Here is a 27,369-nt window from a genome sequence, read left to right on the forward strand (position 1 = left end):
ATCTACAGTCAAAACATTTAATTATCTTGAAAGAAAATGCATCTTCCTTCCAACTTAAAAAAAAAAAAACAACTTGGCAAGGTATCTGGAGCTACAGCTAAATATAATTACTAATGGAAAGCAAATCTGTTTAAAAAATCCTGCTATTTTTTCCCCAACAGATAAGTATGAAATAACTTCAATTATGGAAACAGGAATCCATGTTCTTTCATTATGTCTGGAGAGCACTTCCATCTCTGCCACACTTTATACACATCCATTATACAACATTATGCATTTCAAATAATAACATTTTATCTGTTCACTGATTTCATGGATTTCTTCTAGTACATTTAGTTTTATTAACTCCTTTTCAACTAAAAAGCAACAGAGCAATCCAATATTTTTTAACAAAGTCTGCAAGGCCAAACACTGAAACTGCTGCCTATGCCCCCACACCACAAAGTTCCACAGTGGCTAAAGCTGCAGCTATGTGGAAACACAACACTTATGCACATTAGCATATCTGCAGACAAATAAAAGCATCAGCATGCAAACAACTGGTAAATCACTATTTCCAGAATAAGTACCCTTAGCTGTCTAATGCCCATAATTCACTCAGAACATTCTAACTCATCTCTCATGGGTAGAACCGAAGGGCATTCTGAAATGCTCTTCTCACTCATTTATTAAAGCAGATGGTAAAAACCACAATAAATCTACCTGCAAAGTGTCCCTGTCACTCAGAAACACATTTCAGTATAGATCATCAAGGAGATCAGATTTTCTTCAAGTAGTAACTGTAAGACAATTTCAGATGATCTCTTAGCAATATTTTAAGAGTAAGAACAATACTGTACTGTGATGAGAAACCTCATTTTCCTCAATCTAAACCAAAGATGATGAAAAAACACACCAAGGGTTGCATCCAAACCCCAAAACTAATTGTTTAAGGTAACTTTACAGCTCACCACAAAAAGGAAACAAAGCCCCCTTGCTCTCCTTTATGCATTCCATGCTTAGAGGTGCATCCAAAACAGGCTGAGCAAATCTCTCTCTGTAGAGCCCTTGTTCTCACCCCTGACAAGTCAGGGAGACCTAGACAGATAGTTTTGATCATTGTCCAATTTATGTGGTTGTAGATAGGCAGAATGAGTTGTTTTTCTGCACTTATTTTCAGCCATACATGTATGAAAATATAAGAGGGCAAGGGCAGCTATCAAGATTCAAGTACGAAGGACAAACTGAACGGTGTACTTCTTTTAAAGAGGGGAAAAAAGGTAAAAGGAATGGCCAAATCAGGGGTTCAGTTATGCCAGTGTCCAAAAACACATGAAAGAAACAACAGAGAAAAACACGTGAAAGAACAAACAGATCCAGTGTCTATCTTCCTATAAGCTGAAGAATTACTGTGTAGTTATCTTTATTCTAGAGAACTGCACATCAAAGAAAATAACTTCTTAGACAAATCAGCCTTCAGATATGTCTTCACAGTCCTGGGAGAATGAAACCAAGTTGACTGTGCCCTAGAAGGAGGTCTTAAAAAGTTTCCATTTCCAAGATATGAGCACAAGAAGAAAAAAAAATTCATCATTGGCACTCTTCCGCATGAAAGCTCATCTAAGAGGGAGGAAAGGCTCAAGCCCTTCAAATCACAGGACTTTCCATTCTGCAGCACTGTACTGAAGATGTGACAGATCTGCACATGTAGCAGTGTGTAAGACACCCAATTTACCCTTCCTTTTCAGAGCCTCCCATGCCAGAGACATCACCCACGGCGAGAGCCACTGCAGCTCTCATGAGGTGCTCGAGGTGCACATACACTGCTGAGAAAAGCAGTCAGCTTTCCAGGCTCTCTCTCCTGATACAAGAGAATGAAGAGTTGTGCTGATGGAGAAACCAAGAGGCTTTGGTCTCTGTTAAGCCACATAGCAAAGAAAGCAACTCCAAGGGAATGGCACCATGGAGCAGGGAACACCCTGAACCTGGCACACCGGGGCAGCAGTGGAGCTCCTCACACACTGCCCTGGTGTTCCAACAGTGACACCACAGGACTCCAGGGACACAGATGACAAAGTGATCTCAGTGCTCAGCTGCGTGTCAGGAGCTCTAAGCTGGATGGCTGTGCAGAAATGTAAACAACAGATCGTGGCTGGAAGAACTTAACTCACAAGAGCTGAAGGCTGAAAGAACATATGGATAGAAGAAGGAATGGATCTGAACTGCTTCCCAAATTACTTTCAGCTCTACTCATTCATGAGAATATAAAAAAAGAAGCAGATCTTGATGATATTTTTACATTTATAAAATATGCCTGGTGAGAAAAGTAAAAACGTTGACATCTTATCTCAAAAACAAGAGCCAACCTGGGAAGGCAGAGCCAAAAGCAAAATCTGATGGAACCATCAGCTGCTTCTCTGCTAAACATCTGTGAAGTTACCTGTCTATGGATGTTCTGGGAAGAAAACAAGGGAGAGAAGAAAAAATGGCATTCATAAACTGGAGTCTCAAGATAGAAGCACCACGGTAGAGAAGCATTCCAAGAAGCCTATTAGCAGAAACAAAACAAAAAAAGGAGCATGCATCATACACAGACCAAAGGAAAAAAATATCCTAAGAATGTCTTAAGAGTAGCTCACAATTCTTTAGAGTCACATAAATTTAGGGCAGTCCCAGTCGCTCTGCTGGAGCATAAATTAGTATGGAAGCCCAGACCTGCAGCATCAAGTTGGTTACAGATATATAAAACAAACAAACAAAAACAACAAAAAAGCCATGCTGAGTCAACAATCATAAAGATCATGTTTTCAGGCTTATCTAAACCCACGTCCAGATACACATTAACACTGATGCTCACAGAAGTGTTTCATCAGCAACAAGTGAAACAAGGGAAACAAGGTGTTCTCTTTCTGAGACTGAATTTTCAAAGAGTGGACTTCCCTTCTGCCAATGGAAATAAAACAAGTGTTGCTTACTTTACTCAAAATTAAGGCACAAACATAATTCTCAGGAAGTGAAACAAGGTCAAGCTGAACATTCATGAGAATCATCTGTAACCATCAAGGCAGAGCTCTGAACAAATTGCTTCATAATCTTTAAAAGGTGTTTCTTAGTGTCAAATAGAAATAATTTTTTTGCTGAAAAAATGCATGGAGTATTTCATTTGGAGGTTAGAGAGTTCATAGAGATCTGCCAAAGAACACAGAAATGTTATTAGAACAATACCCAGCACAACACTGGCAATCTTTAGTGAACATTCCTCCAGCTGGACAACACTTAGCAGCTCTTGTCTTATCACTGTCAGGTCTGGGAGCAGGCCAGATCCTGCCACTAATATTTATGTTCATCTTGGGGACCCCTGAGGAGCCACATTAATCCAGGAACGATGTAAAAGCAGAATTAGTCCCTCCATTTCTGTCCAGATTAATTCCACTGCTGGACATTCAAAGATTGGGCATTACACTTTACTTCAATGCCACATTTAGGTCGACCCCAAAATATTCACGGATGTTTCTGAAATAAAAGATAACCTGCAAATGCACATTAAAATACTGGGATAAAACACAGGGATTTATTCCCCCCAAAATCCACGTTTGTGTCAAGCTGTAGATCTGAAAAAGAAATAGCTGCTGTGCACTTCACAAAGCAAAGCACAAAGAGCAAGCTAAATGCTGCACAAGGATACCATGAAAGTGCATGAGAACCTCAATCAGAGCAAGAATTACTGAAAAGTCCAGCATGTCAGGATAAACTGGACTTCTCTTTTTTGCTAGGGAATTATTAAACCACAGCTCTCAAGCCCAAACTTTAAATCTTGAGCCCCACCCCAGATCCACTGCCTGAAATGCAGCTCTGTCTTGTCTCTGACACAGATTTGTGACCTGCTGAGGTGTCCCCCAGGGCAGGGCAGCTCTTGGCCAGGTGTCCTCACAGGGAGCATCACACAGCTCTGGAGATGGTGCTCCTGCTCTGCTCCTCTCCACAAGCCACAGCCATGCATCCTGCTGGGCAGCTTTGAAACGCTGTGAATGACAAGACTTCCTAAGTGTATCCTACAAAAGGTCCTGTTAATTACACAATTTTCAGCTACACTCCCTTGCCTAAACACAGCAGACATGGACAGGGCCAGGTTTAAACCCAAAGTCTAGTGGAGAAATGGCTCTGCTGACTCCCAGAGACTTTGAATCCCTGACATTATCTGTGAGGACCAGCTCCAGGTTTGCTATTCCGTGCCAGGGACCACTGAGCATGCTCTCCACAGGGCTCCTTTATCCTTCAGCATCTACTGTAAAAAACACAACTAAAGTGAGGTACCAACATCTGACTAAACAAGAGGAAATTCTACTTTTATCAATACAAATGCGACAGATTTCCAGCCACTAATCCACAGAATGGCTGAGATGTCAATCACTCCAAGTAAATGTGGATCTAAGGCTAAACACAGAATTATGAATGCTCCCAATCCCATCAACAGCATCATACACAGTGATTTCAAAATATTCTTTTAAATATTCTCAGAAAGCAGATTTCAAAAACTTCTTTAGAAACTGCATTTTTCATCACCCTGAAGTCATACGGGAGTTAGATGTATCTCAGCTAAATGGTTTTGATTGCAGTCAATTGCAAGGGGGATTTTCTGCCTAGCACAGAGACATTTAAGAATAAACTATATCATAGCTCTTACTTTAGAATATGCCAACAAAAATACGAAGCCATCATGTAGTCAAAAATATTTCACAGAAACACTAATGCTAAAAATCTAGCTGTATATTTAGTCATTGCTTTTATGTATTAACTACAGAGATTATAAAACACAGCTCACTCTCAAAGAATATAAAAAAGAAACCCCATTTTCATTGTTCCTGATAACTCTGTTAATGCTGTTTTACTTGCATTCCATTGCCAGATACTTTAAATAGACTCCACATCAAAAACATCTACTGTACAGAGAGGATATGCAGAAAAGCAAAAACATTCCTTGCCATGCTCTCGACAGAATTACGATTACAAATAAATCACAAAATACAAGAAATCCCACCTTTCAGGAAGACTCTTACAAAGATGCTATTTCTTTCCTATGAACAAAACCCTCTTGGAGAGAAATTTTATCCGCATATAAGAAGAGTCAGAAACCTCTGGGAAGAAATGTAGCAGCATTGGTATTCTGCTCAGAAAATGTCATCACAGATCTGTTTACCTTAACTGTGGACCATGATTCAGCCGGTGACAACCGTCTTGCATACTGATCAATTTATTTGCAGCAAAATTACTAACATTTTCTACTTTAACCATTTAGGTTCTGGAAAGAGCTACTGAGACAGGAATAATATAAAAATCCTAATTAACTAAAAACGTTCCCCTCCACCACAATGCCCTTGTGCTTTGGGGTGAGAGGGGGGCCCACCCCTAATCTTGAAGATAAATTAGGGCATATGGTGAGCAGTTGCTAGAGAAACGTTCTCTTTTTCAAAATGAAGATCAGAGCTGTATCCTCTGCCTGCATCACAGGTGAATGTTAAGCACACTCAGAGGGGGGGGAGATGATGAGATGGAGCTGCTCAGCTGAAGGGGCACTGTCTGCTCAGCAGAGACTGGGACCAAGCATTTTAGAGAGTGGCCTAACGTGTCCCAGAGGCCAAAACCAGTTACCTCACTCCCTGCTGTGACTCTGCACGAGATGCAGGGTCAGTGACACACCTAAACAGACTGGAAGAGCAAGTTTTGAAGCCAAAGACTGGTACCATATGCCCCACCAGTAGACTGGAAGAGCAAGTTCTGAAGTCAAAGAGGTGAAACCCTCTTTGGTACCTCCACACTTGACCGCTGTGTTCACACAAGCCATCCATGTGGGATGTCCTGGGATCTCACTGCAATCCACACCCTTTTGTGTGCCCCACACCACCTGGATGTGCAAAAGAAGGTGGGATGCAGACTAAGAATTGGAAGTAAGCTGTGACAAAAGAGACTTTTGGTCTACTTTAGGGGAATTCTTGCTGCAAGTGCTCAGCTTGAGGGACAATGTGAGACCAACCACTGCAGGATGAGCAGCCAACACTCAAAACTAGGATCCTCTGAAGCATCCAAAATTAGATATGCCATGCAGAAACCAGAGTACCCAAAAACCCCACTGTGGAAACATCAATCTTATCATCTGTAAAACCAAAAAATATTTCATACATTAGCAACTGATTTAGAATGATATTTTGACAGCACTTCTTATTTTAATTTCCAATTTTCATGTTAATCACCTTATTCAGTCCAGTCATGTTGGTAATTCCATTCATCCATATCTACCCTGTGGTCAAGGCACACAAATTTACAGAGACATTGTGGAGTAAGGAGAGGATGTGGACCACATTCATATTCACTGCCTAAATGACCAACACAACCCATATAACTGAATAAACTCAGAATCAATTAGCACAATCCAGCAGAAGCCAGGAGTCACACCTCTGCATCCACTGCAGAGGATGTTATAGACTAAAATTGAACTTGAAGCAACAGAGAGAAGAAGCACTTGCCAACTTAAAGTTAGGCTGGGAAGAAGGGAAAAGGTAGCTGCTTCTTCATTCCTCCTATCTTCCTGACAAATGACATTGCACCTTATGCCCCTGCATTTTCCCCTGGCTATTTTTCCACTTCTTATTAATAATTCTGTGTTATCTCTTCTTGACCTATTCAGCCCCTGACTGAGGTGAACTATTCTTTGTACTCTCTTTAATAAGCCAATGCATCCAACTGCTGACAAGTCCTGCCAAACTATGACCATTTACCTCAAAAGAGGTTGCTGAAATTCAGAACAGGGAGCAAAGGTTAAAAAAGAAGCCTTAATGGCTCCTCTTCTGAAAGCATCCCTCTAGTCTTGGAAAAACAAGAAACCCTCTCAGAATTAAAACAAGGCTTGGATCTGCACTGCAGAATGAAGGTGAAAACTGGCCTGAACCTAACTAAGCACTTGGCCTGCCTCTAAAATGTGATAATCCTGCCCCTTGCAGAGGTGGAACTCTAACTCAAGCAGAAAGACACCCAGGTCTCCACCACGATTATGATGGACTGACACATTAGAAGAAAAGTGCTTCTTAAATCCAGAGTCTGGAAGTGCATGAAGGAGTGAACCAGAAACAAACCCAAGGGCCTGAGGTAGACTCACATTGATAACACAACCTGAGCCTCCAACACTTGGCAAATGTCTCAGATATAAATAGTTACAAGTGGGAAAGTGCACATGCAAATCGGGCAGGGAAGTAGGGCAGCTACTAAAAGACCAGTTTACAGGGAGGATGAAAATCTGACTTGGAAAGGCTGCTCCAGGATTGATGTAAACATCATTAAAAGGAGAGAGGCAGGTGCTTAGTTTACACAAAGGGTCACAGTAAAACAGCTGATAAGAGCAGCAGGACCATTTAAGGTGTTTTAATGTGACCCTACCTGGTCTTCAGCAGCTACAGATGTGATAATGCAATCATACAACATAATTCCACACTTAATTGTCTCTGCATTAATGTGCCCTGGTTTTATTGATGTTATTTTGGCTGATCTTACTGACGTGTGGCAAAAGTGCCAAGCAAATCACCAAAAAACAAGGCTCCCCAAACTATGCATCATTTCCATTTGAAATGAATGGTGATGCTCCCTGCTTCTCTGACATTTCGTATTTGCCAAAAGTAACTGCATAATTTTAAGTTATGCGCAAGAAACAGAAGGTAACATTCAGTGTTATTTTCCATACTTTGTACTGAGCATCAGACCTAGCAAATAGCATATACGGCTGTTCTGTTATGAAAAACTGCCCACAGCTGACCCATTAATGAACTCAAACTGTGCAAGCACATACCCAGCCTGGGCAAACAAACATGAGGAAAAAAATAATAAACTCCAAGGACTTTCTTTCAAGTTTCTCAGACACAGATCATGCTCAGTCCATTAATTCTTCATTTAACAAGTCTGTTTTATTTATCTTGTTTTGGTTGGCACTCAATTAGAAATTCATGTACAGGACAATTTTTTGGACATGTACAGGACAACTTTTTCCCTTTTTAAAACAGAACACTTGCTGTATTTCATCCAGTAAAACATCAGGAAGTAAAGTGGAAGCTGCAAGACCAGCTAAAGGCACAACAATCCGGAATTAGGCAAAACACCTGCATACAGCCCTGTCCACAGGATTATCACTAATTGTTAAAAGGGCCTGGTAAAATTTGTTGCTTAATAAATATGCAAAGAGAACAATTTGAGAGTTACCCACTCAGCAAATTCAAGTTAAAAAAAATAATAACCCACATGGCCATACTATCAGTTTCACTGTAATTTCAGTTATGGATGTGTTTTGTCATATCTGCCTCTATATTTTTAAGATTTATTGAGATTGGACTTCAGTCTACACAGAAAGAAAAGCCCTCTCATCCAACCACTCCTCATCTCCTGCCTTGCACAGCAGCCCATTTTTGCTGGCCACTCTCATGACCACATATATATACTTACATACATATATATATACACACACACAGAGATATAGATGCATGTACACGCATATATACACGTGTATACATATATATGTAAATATAAATATAAATATATAAACACCAGAAGAGTTAAGCCTGGATTCCTTCTGCCACTGCATTGCTTGCCCCCCCTTGGTTATCACCCCAAGCCAGTGCACTCCTCAAAGGCAATGTCAAAGCATTTCAGCCACTGTCACACAATCCCACAACTTCCCCCTTCTCATCTTTCTTACCTTCCCTCACCCTTACTGTTTGTGCCAAGCTTTCCTGACCAATCACAACTATCTCTGGATGCCCCAAACTCCCTACAATGGGCAGCTGTGGATGCCAAAAAAAAACTCTATAGGATTTATGTAGTGCCTAGCTAAAACTGTGGAAAATAAATAAACATCACTGGCTGGCTGGAAGGTGGGATGGCAGCCAGGGGAAGCACCACACATGCTTACTCTGATTTTATACCCCTTCAAGCACCTGCTTTTGGTCAGTGCTAGAAAAGACATGCTGGGCTTAAAAATTTTACTTTCAGGACAAGACAGCATATTTTCACATCAGGAGCAGCAGAAGTAGCATTTCTTAAGTGAGTTTCTTCTACAAAGGTACAAAAGATAGGAAATTACTGCTATTACTTTATTTCACTAACAATAAAACCAAGCATTTTCCATTGTATGCCCTTGCTCTGGATCACTGATTATTAGTTTTATTACCACCGCTGCCATTTGTTCTTTCCTACACACATCATCTCCTTTTCCTTCTTCTATAATCATCAAAAAAATACTCGCAAGCAAATTTCCTTTTATAAATTCCTATGTAACTGGTTTATGATAAATAACAACAGCAGTAACTGCTCAATAGTTTATCCGCACTATGTCATCATTTGAGGCTTCATTTTTGTTCATTCAGCTTCAAACTATTTATTTAAAAATAATATTTCCACAATCTTCTATCAAGTAGTCTGGATCCTTACTAGCTATCTAGCAATTATTTTCCAGCAAGAGAAGCTGGTTTAGATTTCAAGCATTTTCAGTGCTTGATCACAAATCTATTTTGTTCATGTACAGGTTTAACTGCCAAATTGTGGAAATTATTTTGAAGCTTCTATTAAAATACTTGCAATGGTATACATAAGAAATAAAACTGAGATCAATACCGTGGCTCTCCAGAGTTTACAACATAGCAAGATGACAGCAGTCTAAACTTCTATCAACTAAATAAAATGTAGTCAATAGCTGTATAAATGCAAAGAAATAAAGCTAATTGCTAATAAATCTGTCCAGATTTATTCACCAAAATGGGTTTTAACTAGATGCAGATCAAGGGTAGCCTAGCTTCCCCAGGAATCCAATGTCTTCTCTTAACTATTTAATTTTTTCCTCTAACCAGAAATGCACAGAATTCACACAAAAGTCACTGCCAACATCACTTGTCTGTATTTTCTGTTAATTACAGAAGAAATCAGCTATCAGATTTCATGAGCATAAGAGGCAGTATTTATGACTATAACTTTTGGTTCAAATTCAAAGAAATTCGACAACATATTTCTTAAATAATGAGCAGAAACGTTCAAGTGAATTAATAAATTCTTGCTCTCCTCTTACAATTATTTAATAAAAATATTCTTATAACTCATTTTCACTGAGCACTAAGTTCACAGGTGCAAGCAGTTATATAATTCATCCTAAACGCTGAAATTTGAAAATGCTTGGAGCCAGACCAAAACACAAGTGTTGTCCCTGCCTACAACAGAGCAATCCCCAGCAGGAATCTCTGCAGGGATGGTGAGGAAGACCACGAAGGCTTTGTGCATCCTCCTTCTGAGGAAGTGGTGCCATCCCACCAAACCCAGCACGGGGTGACCCCAAGATCTGCCCTGCAAGCCCCACTGTGGTCACAGACCTTTGAGATCTTTGTGCTGATCCCACCACACCAGACTGAGACATCCACTCTTCATCTGCTGCACTAAACTTGGGAGAAACAGAGCCCGACGATAAAGGTGTAAAATGTGGATCACTCTGATTCAAATCATCCACCGAAAATTACTGACTCGTATCCTTCAAATGCCTTTATTATTTATTACAGAGATTTCTAAGTGTGCCTCAGAAGGGTCTGTTAATTTTAAATTTCATTCAGAACAGCAACTTGGGTTACCAAATACTTAATTATCAGTAAATTTACAGTGTCCTTGGGCACTGTTGGGTAATCAGAATGCTATTGTTTTCATTAAACAGCATCCTATTGATAGCATTGATAATGACTTCAGTTCTGCCTGATCAACAAGCAAATGATGCTTATTTGATGTTATGATAATTAATTAGCCTTTCAGGTGTTTTCACACCCCAATTCATTACTAAGAATAAGAATTTTTATGTGAAACACCTCAAAAGAATATCAGTATATAGAAAACACATTCTAAAAATAGGGTGTGGTTCAGTACTTTTTTCTTTTCTCACGATTTCTAATACAACATTCTCTGCCTCAAAACTGCAGGGGAAAAACCCCACATTTAACTCCTTTAAAAAACCCAGCCTGAGCATTGTAAATACTCAGTTCATTTTATGCCTGTCTGAAAAATCAAAGGAAATTTTATGATTAATTTTTTTTTCTCTAAAGACTGAAGAAAACAGCCAACCTTACTTCCCCATAGGAGCAAGTAGGATGAAAAAACATGACTCAAACAGGGAGTACAAGTGAACAGCCATTATTTCTCATTATTTCCCCTTGCTCAGTTTACAAAATACTGTAGTCCAGCCTTCAGACCGTGGAAAAGGGCTATGGTTAAGAAAATTCCAGATTCAAACTGAACTGAATCTCGAAAACCAACCAGAAAAAGAGTGCACCAGTGATCCCACAATGTTCACCTGGCACCAATCTGGATGTGTTCAGTTTAACTTCCTAACAAGGACAACCTTCACATCTGATGTCTTACCTTATCTGACACAACAACCCACATCAGCAGTCACCCTCCTTCTTGCAGATGAGTTTCCCAAACCCTGAATTTTTCTGCAAGCAAAAAACCCACATTATGTCAAATAAAGATTTTAGTGATTTTTTTACTTTTCACTGCCCCTTCACTTCTCTAAATGTTTTTAGAATATTCCTCCTTTTAGGTAATTTCATGTATTATATCTTTAGTATCTGCAAATTAAAAAAAAAAAAATAGAAGTTCACAAGCGTTTGGGTGCTCACAATGGCATTTGCTGTTGTTGTTGCTTTCTAGAATTTTTCATTCTTACATATATTCCAAATGGCACACCCCAATGTTATAGCATAAGGGAAACCTTCATAGGGATGTAGAAAATACTAAATACTACAAAGATCTGCTGTAAAATATTCCTTAGTGTTACTTTAAGTTTCCTACACTCCCAATAATTTCTTATGAATTTTGGAACACTTTTTTTCTGCTTAACTTCTTCCCAGAGCTACTTCCTGAACATATTTCATAGAACTGAATCCCATGCTTTCTTTTTAAAATCGCCAGTTTTAACATAAGAGAAATGCTGTTTCCAGGTAGGCTGTGCTACACTTTCTGAAGTGATCAGCAGTAACAGCCATGCTCTTGCTTGCTTTTTCAGAATTACAGAATACAAGATTTGCTGGATATTCTACCAGTGAACCACTAAAAAATAAAAAAAAAAGCATATAACAACAAAGCATTATTTTTCTATGTCCCCATATTCACATTAAACATGATTTGACATCCATTACAAGCCACTTGTTCCCAAAAGCATACAGACAGTTCTGTGCATACATCAAATGCAGAAGTGAGGAATGATACTGAAAAAACCCTCACTGTAAACAAACTGGATGTTTGTCAAAAAACAAGCTGATTGTTTGTCTGCAAATATTGACCAAAGTAAGGTTTTAGCTTTGCTATTTGCTGACTGAAGAGCAGCACAGGCAAGTACACAGGACACACAAGATTATTCTGAATTCCAAACCTGGCAATCAGGTTCCAGCTACTACAGGGACCCCACGCAACAAAGCAAACAACCAGTGGCAGTCACATGCATTGACCAGGAAATCACTGCAAATACTTTATCTTACATTTCAACATTAGGAAGAATCATGATTTCATTTTTGAGAATGTATTTACTTCCAGGGACAGCTCACTGATTTGATTTAAAGAGCAGTTTGAGTTAACCCACTAACCAAATACCCTCAATATAATACATTTTCCTGCTTTTAAATTTAACTTGCAAATGCACAACGAACACTTGAAAACTATCTCATAATTCTCACTCAGTGCAACTGTGTTTTTCATATAGTTTGATCATCTCTTTGGTCTATGAAGCAATATACATTTTGCTCTCAATCTTAATACAAACTGTAACAGGATAAGAATAAACTAATGCATTTTCAAATGCAAATTTAAGTGTCAAAAGCAACCATAAGACAACACGATGCAAGCTGTAAAACCTATATTAATACTTTAAAGCCAGTGGATTGTTGCTAGTTCAGCACTGAAATAACAATCTATCATATGTATATTCTGCCAATACACTTAAAAACACATTATCCAAATATCCTACCTACTTTGTAAAGAAAATACAAATTAATGATTATTCATGTGCCTGGCATAAATAATAACTGCTGTTTCCAGAGAGAAAGAAGCTGTATATTTTCCTTTTTCTCTCTCTCTTTCTTCCCAAAGGGAGGAAAATTTTTTGCTAATCCAACATAAAAGTGGTTGAAATAAAAATCTATTAATAAAACATTATCAATTAGTACATCACAATGAAACGCATTCTCTGCTTGTGCCAGCATAGGCATCTTACAAATATGTCATTTTTACAACTGATATATATGAAAAAAGCATCTCAAATTATGCAATCTTACAAACAGGACTTGCAAACCGGTGGTAAGATAAACGAAAACAAAAGTCAGATGACTTAATTGTGGCATGTGAATGTTATTTGTCAGTGATTCACTAGAAAGCCTGTAGTGAACCTGAACCCTGTCCAGGGCTGTACCACGAGCCTGCCTTCTTGCCCTGGTCAATTCTCAGACATGGGGCAGCCAGTGATTCATGAGAAATGTGCAGCCAAGGTGAAGCAGCCAGGAATCTTGCTGCACAGAGGCAATTTACTGTCTCTGAAATTCTTATTCCTAATTACCACATTCATTTTAAATTTAGCAATGACGAAAAGAGTATTTTGTCCTTAGGACCATCCTGAAAAACCCAGAGAGGGGCGTGGGTGGAGACACCATGAACTCAGAGCTGAGTTTGGATCCACCATCATTAACTCCACATTGAAGACTCAGAGATGGAGCCAAGGCTCCTCAAACCCTGCACCATGTACCACGTGCGTGCCCTTCCTAGAGCAAAGTGAGGATTGGCATGCTGCCCGTGTCTCACTCAGCTCTGCCAAGGGCAGAAAGGCTTTTGCACATCAGTAGATGAGGCAGAACCAATTCCTTAATGTCATATCAACCTTTTCATCAAAGTCGTCAGATACTGCTTTAGAGGAGGAATAAAGAGGCATGTGCCAGCTATGAGACTAATGAATGCCTTTCCTCCAGCAAAACATAATTCAGCATGAACTCCACGTTACTGTTCTTTCCACCCACTCACATATCTCCAGCTGATAGTACTCAACCAAAATGCCAACAAGTAAAACCACACACCTTTTAATTCAGCTACTGTACACCAGCACTAAGATTTCATTCCATCCCACAGCTGCCTAACCTCACACATTATTTACATATTTATGTGCCTCCTTTTTTTAAAATATGCATGGAACCTGGAGAGAGAAATACAGGTGACAAAAAGGAACACTTTGGAGAGCAAAGATATTGAGACTGGCAGCTTCCCCTAAAACATTAAAGACCATTATAATCCTCACCTCAGTCCCATTTACAGTTCAGAACCAAAGAGCTCTGAAGCAGAAGGAGAACACCACTAAAACAAAATATGATTAAGTTTTGAGTCAGGAAACACTTAGGAAATGTATAATGTTAGCTTGTCTGAAAAGTGAAAGAGTACCAAGATATATTTAAGCAAAAGACTAATACATCTCAGAAAGGCACATGTTCACTGAGTGTATCAGAAACAGCTCAGAGAGTACAGAAAGTCCAGGAACACTGGGGTTTTACTTAGAAGAAAAACAACCCAACATCTGTGATCATTCAAGAACCAAGTCTCAAGTATGAATAAACTACAAGGAGCCCAAAGACTCATATACACCCAAGTACTTCACAGAGATCATCAACAACAAAGAAGGAAGAAAATTCCCTATTGCTGTCTTATTCTGCAAGTATCCATAATGGAAATTTTACACTTAATTTTATAGTGTCTCTAATGGGCTATTTTTGTAGGGGTTCCATGTAGTCTGATCTAGAACATTTTGTTGTTAGTGAGAATCCAGTTCCAGAGAAATAACTTCACTTGGACCAACCCTAACTCACAGATGGCAGAGAATCCACAGAGACATTACACATTTTTAAGAACTCGTTTTGTAAAACTGGGAAATTTGGATCCTGTAGGCCTCAACACTTGGCATTTGGGGAAGATTGCTGTGTTCACTTAAGACATTCTTAATTCCAGCAGTCCACTGTCCCTTTGCTGGAGATGCAGCTAGAAAATTAGGACAATTTTCCAGTCCTCATAAGAGGGCTTGAAAAGGCTGCTATGCTTTTCATAGTGATCGTTCATTTACTTCAATTTCAACAATGAAAATGCATATTTCAAACCTTCACTAGTAAGCAAAAATACACAGCAACTGCTGTTCCCACAAAACTTATTGCATACCAAATAAATTTACTTTTTCTTTTTTTCTCTTAAACCAGAAATATTTTAGATGAAAACATAAAAAGCATAGCAGAGGAACCATTATCTCTGAAACACTGAACACAGTACCAATAAATTGCCATTATATTCCTACACTGAAAATCTCATTACAACAAAGGGAAGCTTTAATTACACAGCCTTTTTTCTATTGGTCAAACCACTACTTATTTACAGAAAATGCAAACCATTTTCAGGGTGGGACATCTAGATGCGGGGGGCCAGGGTATCTCTTAAAGATACTTTAAAATAAATTAAATCCAAGGAAGACACTGATGTGCCGTATACTGTGATAGAAATATGACTCACAGGAGTAGCCAACAGACTGACCAGAGATCAACCTCCATGGACTGATGCTAAATGAGCCACCTCTCAGTGACTGGGAACAACAGAAATTATCATTTCAAACCAAGATTTTCTAGCTATCACTACTTTAAGTGTTTAAAGCTGGGCTCAAAATTGAGCTAGGAACTTTGCTAGCAACTTCACTGGACACAACACAATGGAAATCCAGCTCAGCCATGGCCAGGCAGTACTAACAGCAATACATTTTTTTTGTCCATGAAGGGATGGAACATGATGCAGAGGGCAGCGACACACAGTAGCTAGTGCCTTTTAGTAGCTAATTTTATGGCTATAATCCACTTCCCACAGCTACTGTTACAATCAGCACCTCATTTCAGGGGCTGACTTCTGCCACATGTGAGGGTCACCCTGTGCTGGGCTGATTCACCACTTCCCAAGCTCAGCAAATGAAAATACCAGCCTCATACTCACAGGCTGGGCACCGCAAACTTGCCATGTAACTTCAGCAGCCTGGCCCTCCTCAGGACACTACTGGATGAGCTGCAGACATACCAGACACAGCCTGGTTTTACTTATTGCAATAGGATGTGGAGGTTGGGGATGCACTCTGCAAAGCACAGTTCAGAAAGGAGGAAACAATCTCTGTTCTCAAAAGAATTTAACAGTAAATTGAATAAAATCTGAGAGTGCTGCACAAGCTATTTTAACTCTTCTTGCATTCAAAATAATTAGTTCTATCCCAAGTTCTAAAAGCACTTCCAGTTCAGTTCAAATTTTCCATCCAGACATTACAAGCAATACAGTTTTAAAATATATGCATTTCAAGGGCATTTAACAGCACCCAGATGTCCACCTAGCTTCACTAATAGAAACAGCCAGCAGTAAACAAGTTCCTAAAACTATCTACTTGCATGGAATTGTGCTCTGGGTTAGTACTGGGAAAGAATTAGGGATAATTTTTCAAAATCAGGCCTGCAGGTTCCTTTGCTTTTACCTCTGAGGAATACAAATATGCAGTGTTTTTGTTCTTTGCAGCTCAGTGATTTACTGGCATGCCTCTTCCCATAAAATATTTGCATATATCTGAGAGTCAAACTGTTCTGATACATTCTGTGTTTGCCAGGAAGTGAACGCTTCACTTCAGTGTAACTGAACATTTAAAGAACGACAGGCACCAGGACAAATGGCAGCATAATTAACATACCAATGAAGAGCCAGTTGTTAATTACTATCCATTTTAGGCATTTTGTATGAGCAACTTACCTGAAAAGCCTTTCCATCTGCATGCTGGCAAAGCCAGTAATTAAACAATTCAACACCCCTTTTGCTTGATTAGAGAAAAAATTACAATTATTTTATATTATTCTACTTGTCACATGCAGTTGACATTTAGATGAGAAAAACCTGCAGCAGCCCAGATCTAAGCATTTGAAATTAATACCATGAGCTGTCCTTGAACAAAACAACAACACCCATCCAGGGCAGATGCAGGCTAATAGAGGCTCCTAATTTGTCACAGCTGATTACACCTCCCAGTACCTGCTGGGCTGCAGGGAGGCAGCACAGAAAAAGTACCACTTTTCTCTAAGGGGGACTTGAGATGCTCCCCACAGAACAAATCTGAATTCATAAGCTGTTGAAAGACTTGGGAGTAGCACCAGCACAATGCCAGGATTCATTTACATTTCAACAACACTGAGAAGTCAATACAAAGCTGAGCACAGAGAAAATACAGGAGTTACAGGAGTTGTGAGAAAGGTAGAGACACCTAAGTGTGAAAAGCAGGATGGAAACCACAGGACAGAAATAGCAAGGATAAGCAAAATGGAAACAAACGCTCACAAGAAAGAAAAAGGAAGCAGAAAGTTTAGAAGCATTCATCAATATGTAGAGTATCCAAAAGAAAGGATTTCTCTTTCTCCCTGTGCAGATGGCTCTGCTCAAGGAAGACCAGCGTGCTTTGGGTACAAAAAAAAGGAAATTACATCTATCTTGAAAACAGCTTCTAATTCATCACACATCGCATGACTACGGCCACTAATCCATGCCAACAATAAAACTGAGATCCATTTGAAATTTTGACTATCCAAAATAAACTCTGAATCAGCTCTTGCTAAAAAACTGTCATTCTCCGTTTCATCCTGCATTTTCAAACCACGTAATTTCTGCACATTAAAGGCCAGATCTTGCCAAAATCCTGTAACATTTTGTGACAAAGTAGTTCTTCTCAGAACAGACAGAAAGTGCACAGTCCATGGGGGTTTATTCCATCTATTCATTCTCATGTGGATTTTTATTTGAAACAATGGAAGATGTTGAAGGATTATTTTTCTCAAGTTCTTACTTTGCATCTATCTTACTTGAGTTATAATCAGAAGGCAAATAAAATGTACAAATGCAGCCTCATAAAATTTTTCTTTTCCTCCTTGACAGAATGATTGATACAGATGGGGTGACAGGAAATGCTTTAGAGCTGAACAAAGAAAACACTGTTAGCAAGAAGTAAACTGTACCAATGGTTTCTAGAGCAAGCACCCACCCACAATCTCTGGAATGTCACATTTTTGCCTGTGTTGTCCAGCAAATGCAATGTTTTGCATGAAATAAGTCGCAGAATGGTGAAGGAGCAGCTCTGAATTTGCTGATTTATTTCCCACATCACCTTTATTGAGCACAGCCCTCCAGCCAGAGGCAGCTGGGGTTGGTATCTGCACACATCCCTGCCCTGCCCAGAGCTGGCCAGACAGAACAGCTCATCCTGAGCTGATTCATCCATCCCCAAACACTGCTGGCCAGCCAAAGACGCTTTGCTGGACTGGAAAATCTGCCAGAGATCTCCACCAAGAGCCGCGATCTAAATCCCCATCTCTTAAACTCGAGACCCCTCTTTCTCTTTCCTACTGCAAATTTTAATAACATTGTAATTTCTTCAGGTAGCACTGAATTAACACATTTTCCATTCCTGCTTGTCAGTTCTGAAGCAGTAAGCCCCCCAAAATTACTCTGAGCGACACACATATCTGATCTTCACAACCATTTAAGTATAATCTCTGAATACATCTTCATAATGACAGCCCCATTTCTGTCCTCTTAATAACAATAATCACTACATCAACAGGGTTATTTTGCCTTGACTATTTTGAAAAGGCTATTTTTTTTTTCTTTTCTACCTAATCTCTATTGCAATTTTCCTTACTGCTAAGAAATATCAGCAACACCATATGGTATTACAGAAATCAGCAATATCTCTTTTGTTTTGCATTTTTATTAGAGGAATGGGAAAACATTATTCTATTGAAAAAAATATTTGGAACTAACCACAAGCTAGATATGCAAATTTCAAATAACTATTTTGTGATAGAAGAGATTAAATCTTCTGTATGACCTATACCTATATCTCAGAAATATAAAAATAAAATGGCATTTCTTCAATGCCAGTTATAGTACAGTTCACAGTCCTGAAGGACAAAACATTATCACAAAACAATTCAAGAGGCATTGGCATCTCATACCACAGTTTGACTGAATTAAGGACCAATTCTCCAGTACCAGAGCTATGAAAACACAAGAAGAAAAAGATCTGCAATGTAAACCTCCCATTAGCTAATGAGTATTCTAATTTTGAAACCCTTTCTTTAAACTTTATCCTAGAATGATGACTACTTTTTTGCATACCAGAAGCATCAGAGCTCATTATAACCTCCATCACTACAACACTCCATTTACTCCCCAGGATGCTGTTAAATTGATTTTTTAGTTTGCTGGATAGTCTTGTAATGAAGGGCTGAGCAGCAGCAATAAAACACAAATTTTGGGCTTGGAGTTGAATGTTTTTGAAATCTAAAACACTGAAGTAGATTCTTTTTTTTTTTAATCATCAATTTCAAAGCTATTTGAAAACTAAAGAAAAGAATGGCCAGATTGTCAGAAAGCCAGTTCCTTTTGGGAATATGAGCTGGGCAGCATCAAAAGAATTCTTCCACAGCACTCCATATCTTAGTAACTTCAGCCCAAATGTAGGACTGGGTAACAAATTATTTGGTTCTCAGAATATCTAGTTCAAATAGTAGACTGATTTCTGCCCACTTAACTCCCAAGTCAAAAAAACACATAAACCCCAAAAGCGCCTCCCAGAACCCAATGCACTGACCTAAACCAAGAGCCCAGATGCAAGGCTTACAAGTCTTCATGAATATGACAGAAAATTTGCTGTTAACTCATTAGTCTGAAAGCAAAGAGAGCTCATTTAATAGTATTTCTTTAAGTTAAAATGCCATTTTTTTTTATATTTTGGGTTAGCCATGGGCTGAAAGGACCCCTCATGAGCTGCTGTGGTTGCAGCAGCAATGTCCTAAGCCCCAGCAACTCCTCTCTCTCATACCACAACATCTCTCTACACATTTCTAGCAGATGCCCTTTGGAGGACATGTTCTCCATACCTTTGTATTTGGGGCTCTCAGCTTAAAAAGAAATCACTAAAAGGAGCTCTAAGGATTACATTAACAACTCAGTTACTTTTTTTTTCCCCAATTAAATATAAAAATACAACCCTAAGGATTTATAAAATTGTAAAACATCACCAAAAATGCATCCTGTGGGATCTTCCCTCTAAAGTAACTCTAAACTGCAAAATTTCATGATTTCTCTTGTCTTGACTTTTGAATTCGTGGCATTTTGGCAATACATCTGTGTGTACTACCTTCCATTCAGGGGTACCTCAGTGGGAAGAACTGAGAGGATGCCTTTCAGTTCATTTCTCATCATCAGACCACACCAGAAAGTTGCTGCTCACCCATCAGACTGAGCCAGACTGGAACTCAGCACCCCAAAACCAGCTGATGTCTCAGGAAAAAAAAATTCCTAAACTCATGAAGAGTTTTATGTTTTCATCCCACCCTGGCTAATACAAGAATCACCACTTCAAGTTAAGTAAAATCTGGACCCAAAGCAGCAACAGTTACATACAAAGTTTGCATTCCAAAAATAACACATTTCAAACAGACATGGCACAGAGTTACTGTGCTGCAAGCAGTAATATACAAAATGCTTGTAACACCTCCACAGCTTTTTTGTTCTTAAATCCCATTTAATATGCCAATCTTATCTCAGGAGGAAATAAATTAACTGTGATGCTTTGTGCCAATGCAGATGAGCTTCCCACACACCTGTATTGTTTCACACTTCAGTTTGTCACCCAGAGTACGAGAAACCAACCCAGCACTCCCAGCCAGACCTGCTCCAAGGCTGAGAAAGAGGAAGCAGCTTGTCCCACACAGCCCCTCAGCTGTGCCAGCTGCAGATATGCACCCTCACCAAAAAGAGCCATCAGTGAACATCTCACACAGCCCAGGGAGCCCACAGAGCTCCCAAATCTGAGCCACCACAAATTTGGTCCCTGACACTGCAGTTCCCGTGAGCCTCAGGTGGGAAAGGATGCAAACTGCTCCCACTTCTATGAACTTCCCAAACTGAAACTCTCCTTCAAAAAGATCTGTGGGAAAAAGGATAAATCTGCACCTCACACAACAGAGATGATGCTACTACAGCACTACATGGGTCTGCAGCAGGAGATCCCAAACTGAAACACTTTCACACAGTTAGAGAACACCCAGCTCTTCTCTCTCTGCTAATCCCCATTCCACTATCTAGAATATGACTAAAACCACATGTATTTGTATTGTGGTAGCTGCAAGTTAATGTCCTGCCTAAATTACCAACTGTTATTAGAACCCCAGACAATTGCTTAATAAAAATTTAATCATATTGTAATTTCTAATCATCATTAAAGATGCTTAACAAGTTAATCCTCTATTGTGCTCCCCTAACATTGCAGATCAGAAAGTCAACGGGCACAAGGTGGCACAGCTTCACTAATACTAATAGGGCTACTTTCATCTTACTCCAGCTGAGGATCTGTCCCCAAGGGAAAACAACAGGATTAAAATCATTTTGCTACAGATTTTGACTGGTTCTCTGCATTGCTTTGCAGTTATTAAAAAAAAAAAAAAAAAAAAAAAAAAAAAAAAAAGAACAGTGACAAATTATGATTTTAAACAGTTTTTTACAAGTGGAGGTATTTCCCACAGCTCTTTCTTCTGCTGTCCGTGGTAGAGCAAAGTCAGCACTGTGCTACAGATTGAGGATCTCCTTTCCTCACAGCTCCCCAGTTTGACTTCGCCCCAGTGTCTGACAACAACACTTCTCATGCTCAGAAAACGTGGGAGGATCATTAATGAATTTGTCTTTCAGCTCAGACCCGCTCCAGCCACCCAGACAGGAGCAGAACGATGCTCTGTAACCTCAGCCTTGCAGAAGGTGATCTTGGTTCCCTTCAAACAACCAACACCTTTCCGTAACCTTCCCATGGACCAGCAATCTGTGCTTCAGAGGGTTTGAGGACCACACTGCAGGTCAACTTCCACCGTGTCACATGCACAGAGGCGCACACAGGCAACACACTCGGCCCTTCCTTCCTCTTTTCTTTATGTTTCCTCAATAATCCCATTACAATCTCTCAATTCATCAAGCGGTCACGGGAGAACAATGGTGAAGCCCCGCTCAGAGTTAGGAGCAGCCCATGCATGCTGAACCTCCTGCAACCACATCCTTTTGTGGGTTCAGCCTCAGGCAGGTGGTACAGAGTGGGAAAGGCTGGTGCCAAAGGGGCTCTGCTGTAACTCAGCAGTTTCAGCACTGGCCTCTAAGCGGACAGGGCTGTTCCTTCAGTGTGTAGCTTGGAAAGCAGACAGCAGAATGGCAAACCAAACCCAAGGCAAAAAATGCTGTTTGTATCCTCCTCTGTCTGCAAAACTGATTGCACTGAGTGCACTCAGTGAAACTCTCTGTTATGATGCACAACATGGTACCCTGAAAGCTAAATGGTATTAATTTCATAACCCTCCCCTAATTGTTAATTTTCATTTAATATGCAGAATTCTGATATTAAAACCTACTCTGACTGACAAATATCAGTTACTGCTTACTGTACTGGCACTTATTGAACCAAATTCATTGTTTATATCATAATATTTACTTTCAGCATGACAACCGCACTACCAACTACAGCAGGATTTAATCTAATGAACAAATTTTAAACATTAGTTGGCATTTACTCAAGCAAGCCTTTAATTGTCAGAACTCAATCTGACTCTACAAAAATTGACACAATGCAAGCACAAATTAAAACAAGTAATACTGAAATTGACCTTTAATAGCAATATTCTTCCTTGGTACTGAGCCCAGTGCAAGATTCATCATCCCAATTATTTTCAGTGTCAGATACTTGTTGATGCACACCAAGTTGACCCAAGTCCATCTCCAAAATACTACCCTGGCCTTTCATCCAAACTCACTTTATTCCACCACGCACTGAACAAAATAGATGTTACATCTCACAGACACATAACAAAACGTCGGGGAATGCCTTCCCTCACGAAAAAACTGAATGGGAAAATGCTTGTAAGTTTCTTTAGTCAATAACTCTAGTACTAACAGCAAATATTTACTGCATCCTTCGGAAAGGAAACAAACACAGGGCACATGCCGAGGTGCCCTTGGTCAGTTTCAGCACCGTTCCGGCTCCAGGAGCCGACAATGAAGCTGCCAAACCAGAGGCAGGGAAAGCCAATGTTCCTACTCGTGCCCAGGGCAGGCACGGCTCCGCACTGCCCGTCCCCGCTGCTCTATGCCCGGAATGCTTATGCACCACTGTTCGTGTCTGCAGCGCTGCACCGAGCCCGGCAGCCGCGTCCCGAGGAAGCCCCACGGGCTCCCGGCTCCGCTGGCCCGGCTCTGCCCGGCCCGGGGCCCCGCGGGAGGAGCGGCGGGACCGCCCCGGGGCTGCGGGCACCGCGCCGGGCCGGGCGGGGGGAGCCGGCGGCGGGGGCGTGTTGTGCGGCGGGGCCACTTGGGGCGAGACGGCAGCTACTCACCGGGAGGGTTTACCGCCGCCGGCGTTGCCATCTTGTCTCTGAGAAGAATTAAGACAAATGCAAGAGGGGCGGAGGGATGCTCAGAGCAGCCCGGGGGAAGCGCGGGAGGGGCAGGCAGCCGGCGCCAGGGCGGGCGGGCCGGGCGGCGCGGGGGCGGCGGCTGCTCCCGCCCCGGGACCGGCGGCGCTGCCCGCTCCGTGCGGGGCGGCCCAAGATGTCCGATGGCCCCGCGCCGCCTCTGCTCATGCGCCGCGCTCAGTGAGCATGTGCCGGGCGGCCGCACATGTGCGCTGGGCCCGCGGTCGCCGCTGCCCGGCCGGGACCCCCCGCAAGAACCGGCGGGAGCCGCCCCCGACACGGCCCAGCACCGGCCGCCCCCCTCGGGGCTCGAACCCGCGGCCCCAGGGCGCGAACTCCCCTGAGCCGGGGGCAGCCAGCGCAGCCCGCGGGCAGAGGGGGCGCGGGGCCGGGCGTGGGTGCGGCCCAACGGCCCCAAAACCAGCGGGGAGCGGGCGCTGACCTCCGGCTCTGAGGGGGAGGCTGGGGTGCTCCGTGTCACCTTTAAACTGAGGGAGGGACTTGGGGTGCTGTCCATGACCTCTGGCATTAAGCGGGAAGGTTGGGGTGCTCTGTGTAACCCTTCAATTGAGGGAGGAGGTTGTAGTGCTGTGTGTCACTCTTAAGTTGAAGGAGGAGGTTGGGGTGCTATCCATGACCTCCAGCACTGAGCAGGAAGGTTGGGGTGCTCTGTGTCACCCTTAAATTGAAGGAGGAGGTTGGGGTGCCATCCATGCCTTCCTAAACTTAAGGGGAAGATCGAAGTTCAGGTCACCACCACCCATGGGCGGATGCCGTAGAACGACATTACTGCCATCGGTGTTGTCCCCAGATAATGACATCCCTTTTCCCCTGAGGTGACAAGGTTCTCTGGAAGATGGAAGGGCGACAGAGCCCCATGAGTTCACACTCATCAAGTGTACAAAAGTATGCAGGAATTCAGACGTTCTGTCCCCCTCCGGGTGGAGTGTATGAAGGGTACCATATTCCTCTAAAACCCTTGCTTTGGGTCGCACTGCACTTGCTTTCATGCTAAGTAGTGATAACTGAACAACAGATCCTTTGTAACTCAGCTCACATTTCAAGGCTTTGCATTGCAAACACAAGGACAAAAAATATACTTTCAATGAAATTGGAGATTGTTCTCATAATCTCATAAATCGGGTCTTCAAGGGGAACAACCCCCACTATCCCAGAATTAAACTGCAAGATTTCTGAAAAGCCACTGGGTGTAATAACTGCAGCAGTCACGTGTAATGTGTGTGAAATACTGGGGGAAAAAAATAATGAATTTTGATGGCTTTGTCATCCCACTGGAATGCTGCAAAAGCCTGTTAATCTTTAAATGCCTGCCCATGGCTGTGCTCAGTTGCCCTGAACAGCCCTGCACAAGTTGATGGGAGCAGTCAAGATGAAAAGTTGCAAATCAATCCCTTGCTTTGCCAAATGAGTAACCTGAACCAGTTTATCCATTAAGATGTAAATTGGCAGAAAGGCAGGGAAAGCATGGAGGCTGTGTTGACTCATTTCCTGTAGAGGAGTTTAATCAGAACGGCACTAAATGCTCCTGGTTATCTAGAAAGTTTGCTCTATCTTTGATTTATTGTGCCTTTCCCTATCAGATGTGGAGCCGTTTTCCCAAGCATCTTACTGCTTTAGTGCCTGCTGATGCTATAGGGTTTTGGATGCTCAGCAGGCAATCTTAATTCTTATCTCAAGGCATTTACCCTGCTAATACTAGACTCTTAATATCAGCAATTTTGAAAATGCAACTTATTTCTGTTCAGATAAAACATTGTGATTTGAGGTAGTCTTGGTCACAGTTTTTCTAGACCCTTACCATTTATGAGGAAGGCAAAATGTGGAGTGACTTTACCCTGCTGCAGAGTCATAGCTCAATTCCTTCAGGTTTCTGCAAATTCTGGTGTTCAGATTGCACAGGTAATGCTGGTCATGAAAGCTTTTCCGTGAGTCTCCATTATGTCAGGTTACATATGTGCATAAAGGTTAAAAGGTCGAGTTCCTAATAGTCTAATGATAGTAAAAAACCTTATAAAGCCAGAATTTATAGCATTAGGCACTTCTGAAGTGTCCTCTGAAGACCTTTACAAGTAATCAGAGGTTAAACCTTATCTCTCTCTTACCAGAAATGCACTAATATTTCTTATTTCGTTCCTATTTTAGTGATAAGGAAGCCTCCCTAAAAAACTGGAGAGATCTGACAGAGCACTGTCGTAGCTTTCAACAGACAGATGGAATAAATCCTACAAAGACTGAATATAAACCAAGCAAACCACTCAACTGCCTGTGCTGTCCCCTTGCGTGATATCCTGGGAGATGTTAGATTAGCCCCGAAAAAACACATTACAGGGTATTTGATATTGTGCTCTGCCTAAATAAGACCTTGGGGCTTAGAATGGAACAGGTTCTGTCAAATCTTCAGTGATTCAGACACAATTATGCAAAATAAAGCTGCTTTTCTTTTTTTGTTTGGTGTGAGCTTTGTTGACACGCTCTGTTCAGTTTCACACACAATTCTTTGTTCACTTAAATAGATTGAGAAATGAATTGATTTTCTCTCCTCCCCATCTTCTCTATCTTAATAGCCAGTATTAGCAGAGTCTTTCAGAATCCCTGAAACAATCCATAAATGAATGGAATTATTCTGTTTATCTGTAATACACTCCTTCCTTGCTATCTCATCCTGAGCCTTTCCAGATCTGTGGGGAGATACATAACACTGGCAACTGCTGTTCATAAAATTGTGTTCTGCTTGTGGTGGAAGTGCACGCTCTGTGTTTTACTTGCACTGTAATTTAAGGAACACGTACACAGCAAAGCAAGAAATCAATTTAGTTACAGAATGAATTCATGTTTTGTTAAGTCCATGCTGAGCTATGTACCTTGAAAGCCTAAATCCTGTGGAATGGGGCTCCTCACAACTAAAGAAGAGACAGAGCTGGACTCTACCCTGGCACTTGCAGAGAGATTAAGCAGGGCTGTATCAATATCAAGCACAAAATATGATGGACGTGCAAGATAGCAAAATGCAAACTTTTCACTGTTCCTGCGTCGCAACAGGGGGTGCGTCACCATTTTAATAAAATTACAAACAAGTGTTGACATCATGTGTAGCAACAGGAAAATAAACGAATTAAGAAAAGTGATTTTTATCTCAGTCTTGTTATTATGTACCAGAGAATGTCGGTTAGGTGTCTTTACAGTGATTGTTTCCAATTTAAAGGGCTATTACCACTGATAGCAGTGCTCAGCATTCATGTCTATTCTGTTTCTTGGCTGGAGAGGCAGAAATAGATCAGCTGAGCACTGCAGCACACAGAAACTGCTCCACATTAACTCCTTTCCTTGGCAAGCTCAGCGCTGTTCTGCCAGTTGGGAAAAACTGGACTTCTTACCTTTCTATGTGTTCATCCCATGATGTAAACTAGTAATTTCTAAATGGTTTTATTTCTTTTAAATAGAGGAAAAGTTAGGTCTTTTATTATTATTTCCTTTGAAAAACTGAAGTCTTTCCAAGATGGATGTGAATAAGTAAAAGACAAAAATCACAAATGAAAAAGGATATAAATTGAAGCAAAAGACATTTTACATTCGGTGTCAGAAATTAATAAAAAAGATCTTTGGTGTTTTTCACTAATTTTTGAAAAGTCCACTTTTATAACAACACTGCCAAACAGGTTCTGAAACTGTGAACTTACAGTTACCCCGCAGAATTTTCTTTTCTGAGCACATGAAGAAGTTAAGTGAAATTTCAGACACTTTAATCCAGCATAATCAAAACCAGTGACATTTT

General features: G+C 40.9%; 1 protein-coding gene across 3 annotated transcripts in view; it reads right to left on the bottom strand.

Annotated features, from left to right (window-relative positions):
• ARNT2 (aryl hydrocarbon receptor nuclear translocator 2) overlaps window positions 1-23,639 on the bottom strand; it is a 96,376-nt gene extending 72,737 nt beyond the window's left edge. For 2 of the 3 annotated variants that reach the window (XM_058033300.1, XM_058033298.1), the window contains exon 1: window positions 23,499-23,639. In XM_058033300.1, coding sequence (XP_057889283.1) covers window positions 23,499-23,529 — 31 coding nt within the window. In that variant the 5' untranslated portion in view covers window positions 23,530-23,639. Of the gene's footprint in view, window positions 1-5,017; window positions 5,192-23,498 lie in introns of those variants that run through there. The other variant, XM_058033299.1, reaches the window with a different exon arrangement.
• Between the last annotated feature and the right edge of the window lie 3,730 nt (window positions 23,640-27,369).

Source organism: Melospiza georgiana, chromosome 13 (assembly GCF_028018845.1).
Source record: "Melospiza georgiana isolate bMelGeo1 chromosome 13, bMelGeo1.pri, whole genome shotgun sequence".
Classification (NCBI taxonomy): domain Eukaryota; kingdom Metazoa; phylum Chordata; class Aves; order Passeriformes; family Passerellidae; genus Melospiza; species Melospiza georgiana.